Source organism: Dendrobates tinctorius, unplaced genomic scaffold (genome assembly GCF_039654945.1).
Source record: "Dendrobates tinctorius isolate UK_male_01 unplaced genomic scaffold, ASM3965494v1 ptg000091l, whole genome shotgun sequence".
In the NCBI taxonomy this organism is placed as follows: Eukaryota; Metazoa; Chordata; class Amphibia; order Anura; family Dendrobatidae; genus Dendrobates; species Dendrobates tinctorius.
In genome coordinates this window covers 5,710,261-5,736,006 of record NW_027361759.1, presented here as the reverse complement: position 1 = coordinate 5,736,006, position 25,746 = coordinate 5,710,261, and the positions used below count along the sequence as shown (strand labels likewise).

At 49.6% G+C, this 25,746-nt stretch overlaps 1 protein-coding gene across 3 annotated transcripts in view; it reads right to left on the bottom strand.

Moving 5' to 3' along the window:
• GPM6B (glycoprotein M6B) overlaps positions 1-20,329 on the bottom strand; it is a 224,795-nt gene extending 204,466 nt beyond the window's left edge. Inside the window, exon 1 of one of the 3 annotated variants that reach the window (XM_073586216.1) lies at positions 20,176-20,329. In XM_073586216.1, the coding sequence (XP_073442317.1) occupies positions 20,176-20,179 (4 nt within the window). In that variant the 5' untranslated portion in view covers positions 20,180-20,329. The remainder of the gene's footprint in view (positions 1-20,175) is intronic. The other 2 variants (XM_073586215.1, XM_073586212.1) reach the window with 2 other exon arrangements.
• Positions 20,330-25,746: the final 5,417 nt, after the last annotated feature.

Genomic DNA, 25,746 nt, shown 5'->3' with positions numbered 1-25,746 from the left:
GAGGGATAACTTACAGTCTAGAAGGTTATATTGGTTCTGAGTTTAAAAGCGAAGTATTCATAATACTATCAGTGTTGTAGATATCGAAAACAGTTAAGAATTGGGGTATGCTTCACTAGCCTATAATTAGATATTATACGTATATTCTTTATCTGTTCAGTCCCCGTTATAAAGGGAATACGAGGTTAAATCATTACGGGGTCGGGAACCGGGGGAGTAGGTGTCTCCAACTCCCCTTTTTGCTGTACACATAACCCCCGGAGGCGCTGTTGCCATCGAGGCACGCAGCTGTTATATTTTACCTCCAACAGGTGTTCCTGGAGTGTGCTTACTTACACTCGTATAGTTAAAAATCCTATTTCTTTGTCTTCTTTCTCTTTTCCCTTTTTCTAACTTCTCGTCTACTTTCTTTGTTAATACCCACTCCCTTCACTAGCTCTCCCTCCCTCATCAACAACGGGCGTAGGACTCCGAAGCCGATCCATCTTGTTAGCCGTAGCCTGCATCCTTGACCTCACGCTGCAGATACAATGTCGGGTAAGACCACTGTACAAAAGATAACATTGGGCTCTTTGAATACTAGAGGCTTTAATACTCCGCAGAAGCGGTCACATATTTTACATGGTATGCATAAGAAAAGAGTAAATATAGTAATCCTGCAAGAGACACATTTTAAAGTCGGACACATCCCTAATATTCACGACAGACACTACACGACCTGGTTTCATAGTGCTAACCCGGATTCACACTCCCGCGGGGTATCTATAGCGCTCCATAAATCTCTCCAGCATAACATATTGGACACCTTGGTTGATACGGAGGGCAGATACGTACTTTTGAAAATTCAAATTTTTTCAACCACATATACTATAGCGGGTTGGTACGCCCCCGGCCGGGACCAAATACGAGCTGCTAGATCTTTCCTGAAGATCGTGACCGAGTTTGCTGAGGGGGTGGTCATATTGGGAGGTGACTTTAACATGACTAATAACCCGACTCTAGACTCCACGGCAGCGAAGTCGTATCTTTCATATCGTCAGCTATCCTCACTGAAAAGGGAACTCCAGGATTTGCGACTCACTGACGTCTGGAGACTTTGTAATCCCAATGAAAGAGATTATACGTTCTTTTCTACACCGCACAACTCTTATGGGAGGATTGATTTCTTTCTCCTTAGCCACTGTGCATTGGCCTGGAACCCGAGACCTTCTATCGGGAGTTTTCTATGGTCGGATCATGCTCCAGTATTTCTGGACATTAGTCCTCCTGACTCAGGGCTGCGGCAGTGGACGTGGAGATTGAACGATAATCTTTTAAAAGATAATACTTGCGTGGCCGACATCAAGTCTACCATAGCGGACTTCTTACAAGACCATGCACATGACACCACTGCCATCCCTGTTAGATGGGAGGCCCTTAAATGTGTTCTTAGAGGGGTTCTCATTAAGCATGGATCTCGCTTGAAACGAATAAAAAGTAAAGAGATTACAGACTTGACAGAAAAGATATTGACGTTAGAGACGAAACATAAAACGGACAAGGACACGGAAACGCTGATTGACTTGATCAAATACAGAGACGATCTGAAGTCCCTACTAAGTGAAAAATACCGACACCACAGAAATCGCTTTAAAAGTATATTATACGGTCAAGCTAACAAATGGGGACGTCTACTGGCTAGGTTCTTACATCCGCGTAACCAGACTACATACATCTCTTCTCTCCAGCAAAAAGGGGGTCGAGCGACGTCAAACCCGACAGAAATTTTGGACATAATGAGGCGTTACTATCATACATTATATAATATTGGTGGAGATTGTCCCCCTCAGTCACCTTTGGATCCTCAACCATGCATAGAATCTTATATTCACGACACCGCCCTTCCCACACTGACCACAGATTTAACTATCCCGTTGGATTCGGACTTTACGACAGAGGAGATTGTTGAAGTCATCCAAAACACTCCGGCTGGTAAAAGCCCGGGACCGGATGGGTTTTCCCCTCATTTCTATAAGATGTTTCAGGAACAACTTAGCCCTATTATGACGGGGGTATTTAACTCCATCACAGCTGAGTCCCCGTTCGCCCACAGTCTTTAGAGGCTTTTATTACGGTGTTGCCGAAGCCGGGCAGAGACCCTAAATTAGTAACAAATTACCGCCCAATATCTCTCATCAATGTTGATGTAAAATTATACGCCAAAATACTGGCAAATCGTCTGGCTCCTCTCTTGCCCTCAGTAATACATTCAGATCAGGTGGGGTTTGTGCGAGGAAGGGAGGCGAGGGACGGCATAAGTAAGACCCTCAACTTGACTGCCTATGCTAAAGCGAAATGTAAACCGTTGGTTGTACTGTCGATGGATGCGGAGAAGGCCTTCGACCATGTGCACTGGGGCTTCATGTTTTCGGCCCTACGACAGCTGGGCCTGGGAAATAGTTTCCTGCATAGGGTCGCAGCCCTATACTCTGGCCCGTCGGCCAGGGTCAAGGTAAATGGAGCAATGTCGGGCTCTATGACCATTGGGAACGGGACCAGGCAGGGGTGCCCTTTGTCGCCTCTTCTATACGCGATAGTTATGGAGCACTTGGCAGTGGCAATCAGGAAGAACCCTAGTGTACACGGTCTATGGGTGGACGATATTCATTATAAAGTCTCTCTTTATGCGGATGACCTCTTAGTGTATATATCCCAGCCACACATAACCCTCCCATCATTGATGGAAGAGTTCCAAAAATACGGAGAGGTCAGTAATTTCAAGATTAACTTTCAGAAAACTGAAGCCCTAAATATATCCCTAGAACAGACTGAACTTACAAGACTTATGGGAAATTTCCCCTTTCGATGGAAGACTGGGGCCATTCAATATTTGGGCATTCAAATCCCTACTGACACGACCGAATTATATAAATTAAATTATGTGCCTTTGTTGGAGTCGACTCTGAAACGGTTGAGGGAATACGGACGGAAGAACATCTCATGGTTTGGCAGGATGAATTCATTTAAAATGGACATTCTTCCTAGGTTTTTATATCTATTCCAGGCGGTCCCGATAGTGCCGCCGAAGACATTCTTCCAGACCATTAGATCTGTGTTAATCCGCTTTACCTGGCAGACATCTAAACCTCGTCTTAAATATTCTATTCTAACCGCCCCGAAACCCAGAGGTGGAGCGGGCCTCCCTGACCTGGAACTCTATCACAGAGCTTCCCTACTTGCACGTCTGTTTGACTGGCAGTTCGGTCATCATTCTAAACAATGGGTTCAATTGGAACAGGCATCTTTCGGCGTCCCATTGCGTCATCTCCCGTGGATCAGCCGTACTGAACAGGTTGCAAATGACTATAAGGGACCAACAGGTTTCTTGACTCGAGAAGTTCTACAGGTCTGGAATCGTGTTAAACATAAACAGAAATTGATCAGTAATTTGAACCCACTGTCACCGATATTTGGTAATCCGGACTTTCCCCCAGGGTGTCACAGAGACCAATTTTTAGGTTGGCATAGGAGTTCTGACTTACGATTGGGACAGATACTAGCAGACGGGAATTTTCCGACATGGGATGCCTTACGGGAAAAGTTCCCTAGTAGGTCACTCTCCTGGTTGGAATATAACCAATTGAAATCGTTTATACGGGGACGTTTGGCCGACGGTGCTTCTCGCCCTCCCATGACGAGGTTGGAAGCTCTCTTACAAATGCAAGACCCTCCCTCACATTTGATTTCCTTTTTATATAAGGAACTTCATTCAGGGGAATCGGAAGGGGTTCCAAGTTACATCCGCACATGGGAGGAGGAGATGGGTTGCAAGTTCTCGAAGGAGGACCTTGATAAAGCTTTTCTTTATACACATAAAATGTCTCCGGCCGGGGGCGCTCAAGAGAAAAATTATAAGATACTGACTAGGTGGTATCTGTCCCCCGTTAGATTGAAGTCCATCTTCCCGACATTGGATGATACATGCTGGCGCTGTGCAATGGAGAGAGGCACGCTATACCACATATGGTGGCAATGCCCTGCTATACGGCCCTTCTGGGAAGGGGTGTTTCGGGCCTACCAGGAGATCTCTGGGAAATGTGTCCTTCCCTCCCCACAAATTGCCATTTTATCAATTCTCCCGGGTTCCATATCCACACAAAAGAAAAGCCTTCTCCAGTTTTGTATTACTGCAGCAAGGATGGTGATCCCACGCTACTGGCGTACAACGACAAAGCCAACTATAGCAGAGTGGTTATCAGAGTTTATAGACATTTTTCGTATGGAGGAGTTGATGGCTGAATTGGAGGGAGATAATTCCCGTTTGATTCGAACATGGCAGCCCTGGATTGTGTTCAGGGAGATGCCTGGAATACTTCGATTGACCGAAAATGTTTCTTAGAGGCCGGCTCGGAGGTCTGAAACCCATCCCTGGGTATATATATACAGTTGTGGCCAAAATTATTGACACCCCTGCAATTCTGTCAGATAATACTCAGTTTCTTCCTGAAAATGATTGCAAGCATAAATTATTTGGTATTATCTTCATTTAATTTGTCTTAAATGAAAAAACACAAAAAAATTGTCCAAAGCCAAATTGGATATAATTCCACACCAAACATAAAAAAGAGGGTGGACAAAAGTATTGTCACTGTTTGAAAAATCATGTGATGCTTCTCTAATTTGTGTAATTAACAGCACCTGTAACTTACCTGTGCCACCTAACAGGTGTTGGCAATAACTAAATTACACTTGCAGCCAGTTGACATGGATTAAAGTTGACTCAACCTCTATCTTGTGTCCTTGTGTGTACCACATTGAGCATGGAGAAAAGAAAGAGAACCAAAGAACTGTCTGAAGACTTGAGAAACCAAATTGTGAGGAAGCATGAGCAATCTCAAGGATACAAGTCCATCTCCAAAGACCTGAATGTTCCTGTGTCTCAACTAACATCCAAACAAGTTCAAGCTGCCCTGCAGTCTGAGGGTACAACAGTGTCAACCCGTACTATCCGTCAGCGCCTGAATGAAAAGGGACTGTATGGTAGGAGACCCAGGAAGACCCCACTTCCTACCCCGAGACATTAAAAAGCCAGGCTGGAGTTTGCCAAAACTTACCTGAAAAAGCCTAAAACGTTTTGGAAGAATGTTCTCTGGTCAGATGAGACAAAAGTAGAGCTTTTTGGGCAAAGGCATCAGCATAGAGTTTACAGGAGAAAAAAAGAGGCATTCAAAGAAAAGAGCACGGTCCCTACAGTCAAACATGGTTGAGGTTCCCTGATGTTTTGGGGTTGCTTTGCTGCCTCTGGCAGTGGACTGCTTGACCGTGTGCATGGCATTATGAAGTCTGAAGACTACCAACAAATTTTGCAGCATAATGTAGGGCCCAGTGTGAGAAAGCTGGGTCTCCCTCAGAGGTCATGGGTCTTCCAGCAGGACAATGACCCAAAACACACTTCAAAAAGCACTAGAAAATGGTTTGAGAGAAAGCACTGGAGACATCTAAGGTGGCCAGCAATGAGTCCAGACCTGAATCCCATAGAACACCTGTGGAGAGATCTAAAAATGGCAGTTTGGAGAAGGCACCCTTCAAATATCAGGGACCTGGAGCAGTTTGCCAAAGAAGAATGGTCTAAAATTCCAGCAGAGCATTGTAAGAAACTCATTGATGGTTACCGGAAGCGGTTGGTCGCAGTTATTTTGGCTAAAGGTTGTGCAACCAAGTATTAGGCTGAGGGTGCCAATACTTTTGTCCGGCCCATTTTTGGAGTTTTGTGTGAAATGATCAATGTTTTGCTTTTTGCTTCATTCTCTTTTGTGTTTTTTCATTTAAGACAAATTAAAAGAAGATAATAATACCAAAGAATTTGTGTTTGCAATCATTTTCAGGAAGAAACTGAATATTATCTGACAGAATTGCAGGGGTGTCAATACTTTTGGCCATGACTGTATATATACACACACATACATACATAAGCATACAGTCATGAAAGGATTCCAAGTGTTTTAAATCCATCCCCTCACTAGATAACTAGATATGTACAATGTGCACCTAAAACTCAGTGTAACTGCAAGAGAAAGTGACATGTTACAGATTTCAAAAATGTACCACAGGTCATTTCGGGCTGCAAAAAAACAAAAACAAAGCAGTGGACATGAGATTCCTATAAGTCATATTCACTTTGCTGGAACTGTAAAACACTGCGCTTTGGTATAGTTAAAATATTTGGTGTCTAAAACTCACCTAAAACTCATTGTGGGAACCAAACCTTAGGTAATATTCCCATTGGCTATTTCCACTGTTGACCTATCAGAGCGTAAATACTGCAGTGAAATTTGCAGCAGAAAACAACAATGGGATATCATTGTGAAACTGTTAAGCCACGGATTCCCATGGGCCCCTATTACGTTCAGCGAGCAAACACGGCTTTGCTATCTGGCTTCTACTAGCTGTTCTGTGTAGCTTCCCACCCTGAGCTGCTAGAATGGACTGAAACCCTGGAAGGCATTCGGCCTGTTCCAGAGATCTCGAAAATGTAACCAGTGTGTGGCTAGGATGTAAGATAACTCCATATTCTAATTAAATCTCCTTATGAAAACATACTTGACTGGAGGAAGTTTGGACGAAGAAGTCACACAGAGTGGGTTCAACAGGTGGTCATCTTGTATGAGCCTGGATACTAGCTGGTGGGGCTGAACCACCTGCTGAGCCAGGTGTCCTGCTACAGTTACACATGCTGAAGGAAGATTCTAAACTGTCATTAAATCCCCCCACATTCTTCACAATCCACAAATATTTTAAGTGATGCATGCCTGATGCCTTTAATACTGATAAAAAAATATTTGCAGCAATAACTATGAACTATAAAATGATAATCACACTAATGTGCACAAATTCTTACAAAATCAAACAAATCAAGGACGCAACATTTTTATTTTTTTTTTTACAGGTGTAGACAACGAGTGCCCTATTTTTACGGGATGTCAAGGAATTTTTGTATGGTTGGCAATTATGCCTATGCCGATAATACTCAGAACACTGCTTCATTTTAGCAGATCAATGAAGGTGAAATCAGCCTAAGAGAAGCACAGTGTCTCAGTATTACCAGTAATATTGTGCATACAGGGTCGCACAAAGCAGGAAGACAGAGAAGTGAAGCTTCAGCCAATAGCTGTGGGGCAGGAAACGATATCATAGAAGGGGGCATAAATTTGGCAATGGTAAGAACACACTAACATACAAACTTTTTTTTTTTTTGTTTTTGTTTTTTTAACCTTTCATGGTGTACAGAGATCCATGAAAATTTAGCACCGAAGTGAAAGAAATAACAGATTTTACCAGTTATTAATTTTTTTGTGGCTAATTTCATTTAAATCATCCATTAAATCAGTTCTCTCTGTGTAGGGAGAAGTACTGTAGGGTTTACAATTTGTCTATTTAGAATAAAAGACCCACCCACCACAATACAATAAGCATATGTACCGGCAATGCGCGACCAATGACTGGTACAGTGAATGGAATTTAGGATCAAGCACTCATCACTTAGATCAGGGTTCCCCAACTCCAGTCCTCAAGCCCCACCAACAGATCATGTTTTCAGGATTTCCTTTGTATTGCTCAGGTGATAATTGCTTCACCTGTCCAATACTAAGGAAATCCTGAAAACATGATCTATTGGTGGGCCTTGAGGACTGGCGTTGGGGAACCCTGACTTAGATCAGCACATCCTCCTACACAAAGTTAAAATAAGAACATCATTTTTTAAGCTTTGCTGCTCCTATTTTTGACACCTAACATTAAACTTTGGGGCTTAGCCTTTTTTATTCACAATTAAACAAGGAAGATTATTTTATATACAGACATGAAAATGTTGGACATATAAGGTAAATTATTAAGAGAAAAGAGAGGACAAGTAAAAAATGCAGATTACAAGCAGATTTAGCTGCACTGCAATTTGTGAACTTTGTGGTAGAAATCCATGGAGGGCATGATGTGGATTTGTTAATGTGCAGCATGACCACATCCCACTGAAAAGTGTGAAAGGGCATCTACTGAAATCTCATTCTCTTACATCGATCTCAACATAGTTGAGAAATTTCAGTGTGGATTCCACAACAGAAATTGTATAAAAAAAAAAAAATGCAATGTCTCAACTTGGCTTTAGGGTATCTACTCACATGGCAAGACTTGCATTATCAGTGTTTTCAAGGTTGTTTTTTCCCCTCACTGACATAAAAACAAATGCCAGAAATATTTTACAACTATTTGATTTTTGCACCCCTTTGTGTGCACTAGAATTACAGGAAAAAAAAAATCTATTCCCTACAACAGCACATCTGGGAAGTGAGACAATGTTCCCAATTGGGCAAAGTGTGCCAAAAACAGTGCGAAAATTCCCCTCCAATAAGCTTGTCGGCAGAGGGAAGCATGAAGTGCTCTAAAATTTCCTGGTAGACGGCTGCGCTGACTTTGCTCTTGATAAAACATCATTTGCTTTGGCAATGCTAACATGTACTTAGTCCTGCCAATAAAGCTCACTTGAATTGAATTGATAAAACACAGTGGACCTACACCAGCAGATGACATGGCTCCGAAACCATCATTGATTGTGAATACTTCACACTAGACCTTGGAAATCAAAGTCCCAGAGTCTGGGGGAAGAAAGGAGAGGCACACAATCCAAGCCTCTTGAGGTCTAGTGTGAAGTTTCCGCAATCAGTGATGGTTTGGGGAGCCATGTCAACTGCTGGTGTAGGTGCACTGTGTTTTATCAAGACCAAAGTCAGCGCAGCCGTCTACCAGGAAATTTTAGAGCACTTCATGCTTCCGTCTGCCGACAAGCTTATTGGAGATGGAAATGTAGTTCTCTAGCAGGACTTGGCACCTGTCCACACTGCCAATAGTATCAATACCTGGTTTAAAAACAACAGTATCACTGTGCTTGATTGGCCAGCAAACTCACCTGACAATAACCCCATAGAGAATCTATGGGGTATTGTCAAGAGGAAGATGAGAGACACCAGACCCAACAATGCAGACGAGCTGAAGGCTGCTATCAAAGCAACCTGGGCTTCCATAACACCTCAGCAGTGCCACAGGCTGATCGCCTCCATGACATGACGCATTGATGCAGTAATGGATGCAAAAGGAGCCCCGACCAAGTACTGAGTGCATTTACTCAACATACATTTCAGTAGGCCAACATTTTGGATTTTAAAATCATTTTTCAAGCTGGTGTTATAAAGTCTAATTTACTGAGATAATGACTTTTGGGTTTTCATTGGCTGTAAGCCATAATCATCAACATTAACCGAGATAAACACTTGAAATTGATCACTCTGTTTGTAATTACTCTGTATAATATATGAGCTTCACTTTTTGCATTGAAGAACTGAAATAGATTACAGTAACTTTTTGATGACATTCTAATTTTGTGAGAGGCACCTGTACATCAGTATTTGTAAGTCAAAATCAGGAGTGGGTGAAAAATGCAGAAGTGGTAACGTTTCTATTATACAAAGTGTCCAGACCCAAAAAAAATATTAATGGATAGGATGTAGTCATGTGTGAATGTCTGAATACAATCAGATGCTATGATGGATGCTTAAAGGAAGACGAGCAAGTAGGTTCAGTTCCCCATTTTTAGTGCAGATGTGGTCTCAAAACTAAGACTGAACCCACATTTCTAGAAGTGAATTCATGGTCAGAGAAACATCTTTCAGCATCATGTCAACTCTGACAATATGATGTAGATAGATTTCCTGTAACTGTATAGAAGAGCCACAGATAAGAGTCTCAAACGCAACAATCTCTCCCATCTAGGTGGATATAAAATCATAAGCAGAATTATCAAGGAGAATTTAGCATTTATAAAAGAAGTAGTTTTGGCTCCCGATCAAAAAGCTATCCGAGAGCCTTGTGGTGGAAGTATGGCGGGTCTATTTCCATTTCAGCTTTAAAATCCAGCTGTTCTTTTTAAGATGACAAAACCAAACTGTTAAAGACGGCTCCGCAGATGGAAAACCACTCAGTGCTTTTATTGAACACATCAGATCCCTTCACCTCCCTGTGACATATTGTGGTTCCGAAATAATACTCTATGGAAAAAGCAGATTTGTTTTTTTACATTTTCACCGGTGATTAAATGTTCCATCAGACATGTAGGATATCAATTCACGTGTAAGTAACCCTTACTGCCACACTGCATAATTCCACTCCTAATATCCCATGTCCTCACAGTAAGCTTACTGTAAGTAGCGAACGAGACAACAGATTACTAGCCCTAAGGAGAGCACAACATGGTTTATTCCCTGCCGGAAAATCACTAGACTAGGGAAGCAATAGAAAAGGGCCAGAAAACACCTGATGCCATGAGGTTGTAGATGAAGTATCTGCTTATCTAATGCTGGCCACACACATACTAGTACATGGACTGCAGAAGAAAGTGACGATGTTAACCATAATATGGATGACGATCCATCAAGAAGACTGTAATCTACGAATCCAGTGACACAGAAATCCAATTCAATGTCTAAATTCTCTATACTGATCTTCATGCAAAATAGGGGACAAGCCCGCAATATTGTGTCTACTTGTGTCCCCCACCTGGGAAATAACGTGTTGAATATAAAACTCCGGGTTGGTTTAAATAATGGAGTAAATGTATCTCAAGGAATATGAGAAATAGGTTTCATGCAATGGCTAGCCATGTTGGAGCAACATTATAAAAGTCTCATCACATCTTACTCGCTTTTATCACAAGGGGCTTTGCATTAAAGTTTGCACCACTGTTATGGGGCAACACAGTATGTAACATTCCCCCTGTGGATAAGGTACATCTACCTCCTCACCTCATAGGCTGGAAGCAGTCCCACACCACCCCTGTGAATGGGATATAGCCCCCTCCTTGCCCTCCACTTGGTGGGATATTTATGCCACTTTATAGATATACCCAGACATTATGTGCACATGTATAAATGCCCCTGATGTAAGCAAGCCATAACACCAATGACATAACTGATTAGAACAATCACTTTAACACAAACCACGCTGTATTCCTAAATCCCATAGAAGGCCTCTAATAGTTAATGAGAAGATCAGGATGGTCAGCCCCCCTCTTTCCCTCTAGTATAAGCTTGGCTGTGTCATACCCACTCATTCCAGCTATATTAAATCAATACCTAATGGGAAATTAGCACTGAACGCTCTCTCGGGGGGACGTGCACAGAAATCGTGGAGAGATTGCTCTTATTCATAAAGGTTCTGTACCCTCATCCGGAACATACCCATGGATGCCTGCAGATGCCCTCACACCTGATACACCCCCATACAGGCCGACTGGTGCCCTCACACCTGATACATTCCCATACAGGACTGCTGGTGCCTTCACACCTGATACACCCCCATACAGGCCGACTGGAGCCCTCACACCTGATACATTCCCATACAGGACTGCTGGTGCCCTTACACCTGATACATCCCCATACAGGACTGCTGGTGCCCTCACACCTGATACATCCCCATACAGGACTGCTGGTGCCCTCACACCTAATACACCCCCATACAAGACTGCAGGTGCTCTCACACTTGGCACATTCCCATACAGGACTGCTGGTGCTTTCACACCTGATACATACCCATATTGGCCTGCAGGTGCCCTCACACCTGATACATCCCCATACAAGACTGCAGGTGCCTTCACACCTGATACACCCCCATACAAGATTGCAGGTGCCTTCACACCTGATACACCCCCATACAAGACTGCAGGTGCCCTCAAACCTGGCACATTGCCATACAGGCTGACTGGTGCCCTCACACCTGATACACCCCCATACAGGACTGCTGGTGCCCTCACACCTGATACACCTCCATACAGGACTGCTGGTGCCCTCACACCTGATACACCCCCATACAGGACTGCTGGTGCCCTCACACCTGATACACCCCCATACAGGACTGCTGGTGCCCTCACACCTGATACACCCCCATACAGGACTGCTGGTGCCCTCACACCTGATATACCCCCATACAGGCTGCTTGATGCCCTCACACCTGTTACACCCCCATAGAGGACTGCTGGTGCCCTCACACCTGGCACACCCCCCATACAGGACTGCTGGTGCCCTTACACCTGATACACCCCCATAAAGGCTGACTGGTGCCCTCACACTTGATACATTCCCATACAGGACTGCTGGTGCCCTCATACCTGATACACCCCCATAAAGGCTGACTTGTGCCCTCACACCTGATACATTCCCATACAGGCCGACTGGTACCCTCACACCTGATACATTCCCATACAGGACTGCTGGTGCCCTTACACCTGATACATTCCCATACAGGACTGCTGGTGCCCTCACACCTGATACACCCCCATACAGGCTGACGGGTGCCCTCACAAATGATACATTCCCATACAGGCTGACTGGTGTCCTCACACCTGATACATTCCCATACAGGACTGCTGGTGCTCTCATACCTAATACATTCCCATACAGGCCAACTGGAGCCCTCACACCTGATACACCCCCATACAGGCCGACTGGAGCCCTCACACCAGATACACCCCCATACAGGCCGACTGGTACCCTCACACCTGATACATTCCCATAAAGGACTGCTGGTGCCCTTACACCTGATACATCCCCATACAGGACTGCTGGTGCCCTCACACCTGATACATCCCCATACAGGACTGCTGGTGCCCTCACACCTGATACATCCCCATACAGGCCGATTGATGCCCTCACACCTGTTACACCCCCATAGAGGACTGCTGGTACCCTCACACCTGATACATCCCCATACAGGGCTGCTGGTGCCCTCACACCTGATACACCCCCATACAGGGCTGCTGGTGCCCTCACACCTGATACACCCCCATACAGGCCGACTGGAGCCCTCACACGTGATACATCCCCATACAGGACTGCTGGTGGCCTCACACCTGATACACCCCCATACAGGTTGACTGGTGCCCTCACACCTGATACATCCCCATACAGGACTGCTGGTGCCCTCACACCTGATACATCCCCATACAGGACTGCTGGAGCCCTCACACCTGATACATCCCCATACAGGACTGCTGGTGCCCTCACACCTGATACACCCCCATACAGGTTGACTGGTGCCCTCACACCTGATACATCCCCATACAGGACTGCTGGTGCCCTCACACCTGATACATCCCCATACAGGACTGCTGGAGCCCTCACACCTGATACACCCCCATACAGGTTGACTGGTGCCCTCACACCTGATACATCCCCATACAGGACTGCTGGTGCCCTCACACCTGATACATCCCCATACAGGACTGCTGGTGCCCTCACACCTGATACATCCCCATACAGGACTGCTGGTGCCCTCACACCTGATACATTCCCATACAGGACTGCTGGTGCCCTCACACCTGATACACCCCCCCATACAGGACTGCTGGTGCCCTCACACCTGATACACCCCCCCATACAGGACTGCTGGTGCCCTCACACCTGATACATTCCCATACAGGACTGCTGGTGCCCTCACACCTGATACATTCCCATACAAGACTGCAGGTGCCCTCACAGCTAATACACCCCCATACAGGCTGACTGGTGCCCTCACACCTGATACACCCCCCCATACAGGACTGCTGGTGCCCTCACACCTGATACACCCCCCCATACAGGACTGCTGGTGCCCTCACACCTGATACACCCCCCCATACAGGACTGCTGGTGCCCTCACACCTGATACACCCCCCCATACAGGACTGCTGGTGCCCTCACACCTGATACACCCCCATACAGGACTGCTGGTGCCCTCACACCTGATACATCCCCATACAGGACTGCTGGTGCCCTCACACCTGATACATCCCCATACAGGCTGACTGGTGCCCTCACACCTGATACACCCCCCCAAACAGGACTGCTGGTGCCCTCACACCTGATACACCCCCCCATACAGGACTGCTGGTGCCCTCACACCTGATACACCCCCATACAGGACTGCTGGTGCCCTCACACCTGATACACCCCCCCATACAGGACTGCTGGTGCCCTCACACCTGATACACCCCCCCATACAGGACTGCTGGTGCCCTCACACCTGATACACCCCCATACAGGACTGCTGGTGCCCTCACACCTGATACATCCCCATACAGGACTGCTGGTGCCCTCACACCTGATACATCCCCATACAGGACTGCTGGTGCCCTCACACCTGATACATCCCCATACAGGACTGCTGGTGCCCTCACACCTGATACACCCCCCCATACAGGACTGCTGGTGCCCTCACACCTGATACATCCCCATACAGGACTGCTGGTGCCCTCACACCTGATACACCCCCATACAGGACTGCTGGAGCCCTCACACCTGATACATCCCCATACAGGACTGCTGGTGCCCTCACACCTGATATACCCCCATACAGGACTGCTGGAGCCCTCACACCTGATACACCCCCATACAGGACTGCTGGTGCCCTCACACCTGATACACCCCCATACAGGACTGCTGGTGCCCTCACACCTGATATACCCCCATACAGGCTGCTTGATGCCCTCACACCTGTTACACCCCCATAGAGGACTGCTGGTGCCCTCACACCTGGCACACCCCCCATACAGGACTGCTGGTGCCCTTACACCTGATACACCCCCATAAAGGCTGACTGGTGCCCTCACACTTGATACATTCCCATACAGGACTGCTGGTGCCCTCATACCTGATACACCCCCATAAAGGCTGACTTGTGCCCTCACACCTGATACATTCCCATACAGGCCGACTGGTACCCTCACACCTGATACATTCCCATACAGGACTGCTGGTGCCCTTACACCTGATACATTCCCATACAGGACTGCTGGTGCCCTCACACCTGATACACCCCCATACAGGCTGACGGGTGCCCTCACAAATGATACATTCCCATACAGGCTGACTGGTGTCCTCACACCTGATACATTCCCATACAGGACTGCTGGTGCTCTCATACCTAATACATTCCCATACAGGCCAACTGGAGCCCTCACACCTGATACACCCCCATACAGGCCGACTGGAGCCCTCACACCAGATACACCCCCATACAGGCCGACTGGTACCCTCACACCTGATACATTCCCATAAAGGACTGCTGGTGCCCTTACACCTGATACATCCCCATACAGGACTGCTGGTGCCCTCACACCTGATACATCCCCATACAGGACTGCTGGTGCCCTCACACCTGATACATCCCCATACAGGCCGATTGATGCCCTCACACCTGTTACACCCCCATAGAGGACTGCTGGTACCCTCACACCTGATACATCCCCATACAGGGCTGCTGGTGCCCTCACACCTGATACACCCCCATACAGGGCTGCTGGTGCCCTCACACCTGATACACCCCCATACAGGCCGACTGGAGCCCTCACACGTGATACATCCCCATACAGGACTGCTGGTGGCCTCACACCTGATACACCCCCATACAGGTTGACTGGTGCCCTCACACCTGATACATCCCCATACAGGACTGCTGGTGCCCTCACACCTGATACATCCCCATACAGGACTGCTGGAGCCCTCACACCTGATACATCCCCATACAGGACTGCTGGTGCCCTCACACCTGATACACCCCCATACAGGTTGACTGGTGCCCTCACACCTGATACACCCCCCCCCATACAGGACTGCTGGTGCCCTCACACCTGATACACCCCCCCATACAGGACTGCTGGTGCCCTCACACCTGATACCCCCCCATACAGGACTGCTGGTGCCCTCACACCTGATACACCCCCATACAGGACTGCTGGTGCCCTCACACCTGATACATCCCCATACAGGACTGCTGGTGCCCTCACACCTGATACATCCCCATACAGGACTGCTGGTGCCCTCACACCTGATACATCCCCATACAGGACTGCTGGTGCCCTCACACCTGATACACCCCCCCATACAGGACTGCTGGTGCCCTCACACCTGATACACCCCCCCATACAGGACTGCTGGTGCCCTCACACCTGATACATCCCCATACAGGACTGCTGGTGCCCTCACACCTGATACATCCCCATACAGGACTGCTGGTGCCCTCACACCTGATACATCCCCATACAGGCTGACTGGTGTCCTCACACCTGATACACCCCCCCCATACAGGACTGCTGGTGCCCTCACACCTGATACACCCCCCCATACAGGACTGCTGGTGCCCTCACACCTGATACATCCCCATACAGGACTGCTGGAGCCCTTACACCTGATACACCCCCATACAGGACTGCTGGTGCCCTCACACCTGATACACCCCCCCATACAGGACTGCTGGTGCCCTCACACCTGATACACCCCCCCATACAGGACTGCTGGTGCCCTCACACCTGATACACCCCCCCATACAGGACTGCTGGTGCCCTCACACCTGATACACCCCCATACAGGACTGCTGGTGCCCTCACACCTGATACATCCCCATACAGGACTGCTGGTGCCCTCACACCTGATACATCCCCATACAGGCTGACTGGTGCCCTCACACCTGATACACCCCCCCAAACAGGACTGCTGGTGCCCTCACACCTGATACACCCCCCCATACAGGACTGCTGGTGCCCTCACACCTGATACACCCCCATACAGGACTGCTGGTGCCCTCACACCTGATACACCCCCCCATACAGGACTGCTGGTGCCCTCACACCTGATACACCCCCCCATACAGGACTGCTGGTGCCCTCACACCTGATACACCCCCATACAGGACTGCTGGTGCCCTCACACCTGATACATCCCCATACAGGACTGCTGGTGCCCTCACACCTGATACATCCCCATACAGGACTGCTGGTGCCCTCACACCTGATACATCCCCATACAGGACTGCTGGTGCCCTCACACCTGATACACCCCCCCATACAGGACTGCTGGTGCCCTCACACCTGATACACCCCCCCATACAGGACTGCTGGTGCCCTCACACCTGATACATCCCCATACAGGACTGCTGGTGCCCTCACACCTGATACATCCCCATACAGGACTGCTGGTGCCCTCACACCTGATACATCCCCATACAGGCTGACTGGTGTCCTCACACCTGATACACCCCCCCCATACAGGACTGCTGGTGCCCTCACACCTGATACACCCCCCCATACAGGACTGCTGGTGCCCTCACACCTGATACACCCCCATACAGGACTGCTGGAGCCCTCACACCTGATACATCCCCATACAGGACTGCTGGTGCCCTCACACCTGATATACCCCCATACAGGACTGCTGGAGCCCTCACACCTGATACATCCCCATACAGGACTGCTGGTGCCCTCACACCTGATACACCCCCCCATACAGGACTGCTGGTGCCCTCACACCTGATACATCCCCATACAGGACTGCTGGTGCCCTCACACCTGATACATCCCCATACAGGACTGCTGGTGCCCTCACACCTGATACATCCCCATACAGGCTGACTGGTGTCCTCACACCTGATACACCCCCCCCATACAGGACTGCTGGTGCCCTCACACCTGATACACCCCCCCATACAGGACTGCTGGTGCCCTCACACCTGATACACCCCCATACAGGACTGCTGGAGCCCTCACACCTGATACATCCCCATACAGGACTGCTGGTGCCCTCACACCTGATATACCCCCATACAGGCTGCTTGATGCCCTCACACCTGTTACACCCCCATAGAGGACTGCTGGTGCCCTCACACCTGATACATCCCCATACAGGACTGCTGGAGCCCTTACACCTGATACACCCCCCCATACAGGACTGCTGGTGCCCTCACACCTGATACACCCCCATAGAGGACTGCTGGTGCCCTCACACCTGATACACCCCCATAGAGGACTGCTGGTGCCCTCACACCTGATACATCCCCATACAGGACTGCTGGTGCCCTCACACCTGATACATCCCCATACAGGACTGCTGGTGCCCTCACACCTGATACATCCCCATACAGGCTGACTGGTGCCCTCACACCTGATACACCCCCCCATACAGGACTGCTGGTGCCCTCACACCTGATACACCCCCCCATACAGGACTGCTGGAGCCCTCACACCTGATACATCCCCATACAGGACTGCTGGAGCCCTCACACCTGATACATCCCCATACAGGACTGCTGGAGCCCTCACACCTGATACATCCCCATACAGGACTGCTGGTGCCCTCACACCTGATACACCCCCCCATACAGGACTGCTGGTGCCCTCACACCTGATACACCCCCCCATACAGGACTGCTGGTGCCCTCACACCTGATACACCCCCATACAGGACTGCTGGTGCCCTCACACCTGATACATTCCCATACAGGACTGCTGGTGCCCTCACACCTGATACATTCCCATACAGGACTGCTGGTGCCCTCACACCTGATACATCCCCATACAGGACTGCTGGTGCCCTCACACCTGATACATCCCCATACAGGACTGCTGGTGCCCTCACACCTGATACACCCCCATACAGGACTGCTGGTGCCCTCACACCTGATACATTCCCATACAGGACTGCTGGTGCCCTCACACCTGATACATTCCCATACAGGACTGCTGGTGCCCTCACACCTGATACACCCCCCCATACAGGACTGCTGGTGCCCTCACACCTGATACACCCCCCCATACAGGACTGCTGGTGCCCTCACACCTGATACACCCCCATACAGGACTGCTGGAGCCCTCACACCTGATACATCCCCATACAGGACTGCTGGTGCCCTCACACCTGATATACCCCCATACAGGCTGCTTGATGCCCTCACACCTGTTACACCCCCATAGAGGACTGCTGGTGCCCTCACACCTGATACATACCCATAGAGGACTGCTGGAGCCCTTACACCTGATACACCCCCCCATACAGGACTGCTGGTGCCCTCACACCTGATACACCCCCATAGAGGACTGCTGGTGCCCTCACACCTGATACATCCCCATACAGGACTGCTGGTGCCCTCACACCTGATACACCCCCCCCCCATACAGGACTGCTGGTGCCCTCACACCTGATACATCCCCATACAGGACTGCTGGTGCCCTCACACCTGATACACCCCCCCCCCATACAGGACTGCTGGTGCCCTCACACCTGATACATCCCCATACAGGACTGCTGGAGCCCTCACACCTGATACATCCCCATACAGGACTGCTGGTGCCCTCACACCTGATACATTCCCATACAGGACTGCTGGTGCCCTCACACCTGATACATCCCCATACAGGACTGCTGGTGCCCTCACACCTGATACACCCCCATACAGGACTGCTGGTGCCCTCACACCTGATACATTCCCATACAGGACTGCTGGTGCCCTCACACCTGATACATCCCCATACAGGACTGCTGGTGCCCTCACACCTGATATATTCCCATACAGGACTGCTGGTGCCCTCACACCTGATACACCCCCATAGAGGACTGCTGGTGCCCTCACACCTGATACATCCCCATACAGGACTGCTGGTGCCCTCACACCTGATACACCCCCCCCCCATACAGGACTGCTGGTGCCCTCACACCTGATACATCCCCATACAGGACTGCTGGTGCCCTCACACCTGATACACCCCCCCCCCATACAGGACTGCTGGTGCCCTCACACCTGATACATCCCCATACAGGACTGCTGGAGCCCTCACACCTGATACATCCCCATACAGGACTGCTGGTGCCCTCACACCTGATACATTCCCATACAGGACTGCTGGTGCCCTCACACCTGATACATCCCCATACAGGACTGCTGGTGCCCTCACACCTGATACACCCCCATACAGGACTGCTGGTGCCCTCACACCTGATACATCCCCATACAGGACTGCTGGTGCCCTCACACCTGATACATCCCCATACAGGACTGCTGGTGCCCTCACACCTGATATATTCCCATACAGGACTGCTGGTGCCCTCACACCTGATACATCCCCATACAGGACTGCTGGTGCCCTCACACCTGATACATCCCCATACAGGACTGCTGGTGCCCTCACACCTGATACACCCCCATACAGGACTGCTGGTGCCCTCACACCTGATATATTCCCATACAGGCTGACTGGGGTGAAACTTTGCAAAGTTCGGCTCAGCCTCAGAGCAGATAGCGGATTGCGGCATACTGGCAGATCTCACAGACCGGAGAGCGGGGGCCACTTACCCATGATGTGCTCGGTGCGGTGCCCGCTTGTACGCCCTGTGTGCCCGCTCGGGATGTGCTGAGATGTTGCAGCTGGCTCTTACTTCATTGGCGATGTAGTAGCCTGTGCAGCCTGACAAGCTCTGCAGCGCAGGAGGGGGCGGGCCAGTGACGTCATGCAGCCGTGCAGAGGGGCGGGCTCTGCTGCAGCGAGATCCTATGACGTCACCGTGGACCTAGATTTTTTGCTTTTTTTCTTCCATTTGGGCTACATGTCTCTCACGACTTCTGACATACGTTAGGGGCTTGTTCTCACATGTGGACAGTAGAGGAGATGGGCAGCACAGTGCAGACATTTCACTCTGTCACTTGTTAGGTCTTGCAGTGGCAACAAATGTTTCAATTACTTATTTTTTTTCTTCTGGGCAGCTACACGTATATCATAAATACATTTCTAATATTTGCATCCAGAGTGAAAAGACAAATACTGAAGCCTTTTCTCATGATCCCTGTGATTGCCCCCTTAGTGACCTCCCCAGAATGACAGGGGTTGTGACAATGCTGGCACTAATATGGGTCGCCCTCCCATGGCTGCGGGGTACTCGGTACCGGGCCGGTATCAGTGGGATGTGTCACAGTGACGGTGACCCGGACCGTGGCCCTAGGCGCCTAAGTAATAGAAAGATGTGAATGGTTTGAATGTTGCTAAATGAATAGTTTGTGACACCACCTGTGGTGTTCGGCAAGGGAGGTGTTAAGCCGACGCAGACAGATCCTCTGGGACAGATGGTACGGTGCAGCAAGGATGGTATAGCCCTCCACAGGCAGGGCTGTTGTCCCAGGGCAGTGTAGGTGTGGAGACACTTAGATGGTGTAGTGTCCGGCGCAGGGGATGTAGCAGTGCCAGGCGGACAGACGCAGGAAGGAATGGATGACACCAGGGTATGTAGTTCCAAAGCTTTACTCACAGTCTGTAGTGCACGTCTCTGTGCCGTGTCCTCCGGGTCAGGGACTCAGTCAACCTCCAGGCAAGATGGAATACTCCCTTCCACGCTCCGCCAACCCATGTGCCTTTTCTGAACGTCTCCTCTATAGCGCCTTTAAGTGTGAAGATCTCCTAGTACTGTGTTACACTGGAGTTCCTCCTGACAGATGTTCCCAAGAACTCTACTTGCACGGCAGACAGCTGTAGCCTGCTTCGGGGACTCTCTACTCCTGAGTCCCGGCTCTCTATCCGTGTTGCTGTTGTGCCCTCAAGTCTTAGGCTAGTTTCACATTAGCGTTTACGGCCGCAGCGTCGGGCTGCGCACGGCCACCGCTAAGCCCTGCCCCCTGCTGCGCGTCCGCCGGTAGCTCCGCCTACGGGCGAAAGTCGCTGCATGCGTCCTGTGTCCCCTATCTTTATCACTGGGGACGCAGGCCGTGCGCAGTATGCGTTTGGCGGTGCATGTGTCCTTTTGACGGTGCGCCGACCAGCGCCAAACCAACCTGTTGCAATTTGGTTGCGCTCGGCGCACCGTCAAAAGGACGCATACGCCGCCAAACGCATACTGCGCACGGCCTGCGTCCCCAGTGATAAAGATAGGGGACGCAGGACGCATGCAGCGGAGGCGTGGCAGGGGGCGGGGCTTAGCGGCGGCCGTGCGCAGCCCGACGTTGCGGCCGTAAACGCTAATGTGAAACTAGCCTTAGATGGGAGTAGTGCATTTACAGCCCACTACTCCACCGGTGTCTGCTGCAGAACCATTAGTGTCCATACAACCTCGGGGACCGGGCCCCGTCCTTGCGCTTAGAACTTCTAGGCAAGGTTCTTCCTCTAACCCACGTCCTCTATGTTCCCTTTTACTCCTACGTTCTGTACTTGTCTTTTCCCTTCTATGGAAGCTCAGGCTTCAGTTCAATGTATTCTCCTTCTTTCCTTTCCCGTGCCAGCTGGCTCAGATCACTGAGGCAGCTGCAGCACTCCTTCCTCCATCCCTCTTCCAGAGAACCCCACTCCTCCCGAGTGGCTTCCTCTCTCACTGACCTCTTGTCAGGCTGACCTGTAATCCTAAACCATCTCGCTCATATATATATTCTGAACTCCACCCACCTCCCAGCACATCTAGTGTTCCAAGCAGGGAACCACCAAAGGTGCTCTGCCTCTCTCTAAGCAAGGAGCCGCAATGTGATTTTGCTGAACTTCTCTATTGTGTGGGGTGCGACTGTTGGAGCGTGGTCAGGAGCCTCCAACTTACCTGGATGGTGGGGCACCACACCTTAGGAGAAGGTGCAGTACCTCTGTGGCGACTGAGCCTCAGGGGTGCCACAAATACATGGGGGCCTTACAATTCACTGGGTGCCATCTACTGTATTACATGCCACCTGCAGGAGCAATGTGGCTGTGGGCTACCTCCAGCAACAATAAGGGCGGACTGGTGGTCGTATGTTATGATGAGCCACCGAAGGAGGAAAAAAAAAAATACCAGCTAAGTCCAGAAAAACCAAAGAGGGTGGCAGCTATCGGATTGCAGACCCCTGAACCTATCCACAACAACTAGCAGTAGCCGTGGGGGGTTCCTACGGTGCCCTAGACCCCTCGATCACAGCCGGAGAACTATATAGCCTAAAGACAGAAAGGGGAAAAACTAAACTGCCCCAGAGCAGACCCCAAAGCAATAGGCAGCCCCCAACATATAATGACGGTGAAGCAAGATGAAAACACTAACACAGATAGAAAGATAGGTTGAGCAAATGATGGGGCCCAAGCTAACTACATAGGACAGGATAGGAAAGCTGCTGTCTGCCATCCGCAAAAACCCTATCAAAATGAGCCAACCGACTGATAGGAAAAACAGGCCCTGAAGTCGCTAGGCTTCAAAAGACTATATCAGCACTCAGGTATATTCTGAAGACAGAGCAAAATATCAACAGATCAGAGACAAAAATGGAATCCAGCTCACCCCCGGCCGGGGATGGCAGAACTCCCAAAAAACAAGGCAAAACAAAAACAAAACTGAAGAGTACAAGGCAGAGCAGAAAAACTTAGCTTTGAGATGCAGGAATCAGACTGGTCTCCAGGAATCCAGCAGGAAAATCACCAGCCAGGAAGAAGGGCGTCGGCAGCCTTATATCGAGTCCTCAATTCCAGCCACCCAGTCATCATCCAGCTGCCCAGGTGTTTGGTAATCAGTCTCACTACCTTCTTTCACTAGAGGAGGGAGTTCATCAGACCTCAATGGTGAGGGGAAAAATGAACTCTCAACAGTCGTAGTTTCAGCAGCCGGACTAAGGCCGGTTACACACTAACGTTTGTGTCTGCAGCGTAGGGCTGCGGACTTCTTTCCTTAAGCTCCGCCTACTTCCGCATGAGTCCTGCGTACCTATCTGTAACATTGTGTACGCAGGGACATATGTTGTATGCGGATGCGTCCGCGGGCGTCGTTTTGACGTGCCCGCTGAACGCAACGTGTTGCTTTTCTGTGCGTTTGGCGGAAGTAGGCTGAGCTTAAGGAAATAAGTACTCAGCACCACACTGCAGACTCGAACGCTAATGTGAACCTAGCATAAGGCCATGTTCACAAAGTCAGTATTTGGTCAGTTTTTGACCTTTATATGTGTAAGCCAAAACCAGGAGAGGAACAGTCAAAGGAAAGAGTAATGGAAACACGTCACCACGTCTGTATTTATCAATCCAGCCTTACAGCTACTGAGGTGTCCACGTGGCATAATGCTGCTTTTAGATGGGCTGATGATTTGGGAATGAGCGTTGTTAGAAAATCTCAAACCTGACCATCCGGCCATCTACGGATCTGAGTGCTGTCTGTGAAAAAAACAGATCGCATTCGGACCAATGTTATTGGGTCGCCCTCCCAGGGCTGTGGGGTACTCGGTACCAGGACGGTGTCGGCGGGATGTGTCACAGCAGCAGTGACCCGGTCCGTGGGGGAAATTGAATGGTGGAATGTAGTGAATGGAATAGTTCGTGACGCCACCTGTGGTGTTCGGCAAGAGAGGTGTTAAGCCGACGCTGCATGCAGATCTGCTGGGACTGGTGGTATGGTGCAGCAAAGATGTAAAAGCTCCCCACAGGTGAAGCTGTAGTCCCAGGGCAGTGTAGATGTGGTTGGCACGGGGATGTAGCGGTGCCAGAAAGGTAGGAAGCAGACAAGACACACTGCAGGGTGAAATTTCTGTACCTTTACTTGATAAATGCAGTCCAGGGTCCTGATTACAGATGGTACCAGAGCAGGCTAGCCTGGAAGCAACTCAGGAATTCTCTCTCAGCAGATGGGCTGTGCAGTCTCCTTCCTAGCGCCTACTTGAGGGACCTCCAGTACTGAGTTACACTGGAGTTCCTCCTGTCAGATGTTCCTAAGAACTCTACTTGCACGACAGACAACTGTAGCCTGTTCCAGGGACTCCTCACTCCTGAGTCCCGGCTCAATATCCATGTTGCTGTTGTGCCCTCAAGTCTTAGATGGGAGTATTGCATTTACAGCCTTCAACTCCTCTGGTGTCTACTGTAGGACCATCAATGTCCATACCACCGTGGAGACCAGGCTCCAGTTCATGCGCTCTTACGGGAGATGAGCTCTTCCTCTCAGCTCTATCTCAGCGCTTCTTCCACACGTCTGCACACTTCACCCTCCGCAGACTAACTGACCACTCCTTCCTCCTGGCCCTCAGAGAGCACTCCTCCCTTCAATTCCTGTTCAGAGTCCCCCCTGCTGGCCTGGAGTGGAACTGTGTTGCATGTATAGGTTAACTGCGAGAGAGACCCTTCACTGCTTCCAAGCCTGGCATTACCCTCCCTGGAGGCAGGCAAAGCCACTGTGGCGGCCATACTCCTGGGGGCGCCACATTATTCAATGGGGCAGTGCAGATGAGCGATTTTTTTCACTGACTGAATCTGCGCGTGTAAAAAAAAACACAGCTTGCTCTAGTTTCTTCCGTAAATTGGACGAGACTCACACATTCCTGTCTGTGGGTGCACGAATAAATGCTGCCATATGGAGCCACAGTACAGCGTCCGATTGTTACAGATAGGGCAGAGACACACTGGCAAATTTTTCGTCCGAGAATCAGATCGTAAAACTTGCCCTGGCTGGCACCTCTCCTGACCTGAGCATGACAACGTGATGGATTTGTCATGATCCAGCGTGGATCTGACAGTTTAAATGGATAAGTGAACTTTTTTTCCTTTGGCTAGGTGCCAAAGAGGTGTGATTGCCCCCGGTGGCCATTAGAATTATTACATGTGGTGTCGTTCATTCTAAGTTGGCCCGGTGGTGGTGAGTGGTAGTGCACTTTAGTTTCTTTGGTTTAGTGCACGTAATTATAAATCAGGTGTTAGGCTCTATAAAAGAGAGCCAGGTGTGTTCAATCACTGTTGGAGATATTGTGTGTTTGTCATTTGGGAAGCAAGCCTGGGTGAGGAAGGAGCTGAACATGAGTACTGCGCAGCCCAGCCAGAGGGGACGTGTGGCAGCTATGTGGTCTGCAAGAAGGTCTGGCATGGCATGGTGGAGTCACAGTTTATGGTGTCGGCAGGAAGTGCTTGCATGGCTTGGTGGAGTGACGACTATGGAGAGAGTTGCACTCAGCATGCAG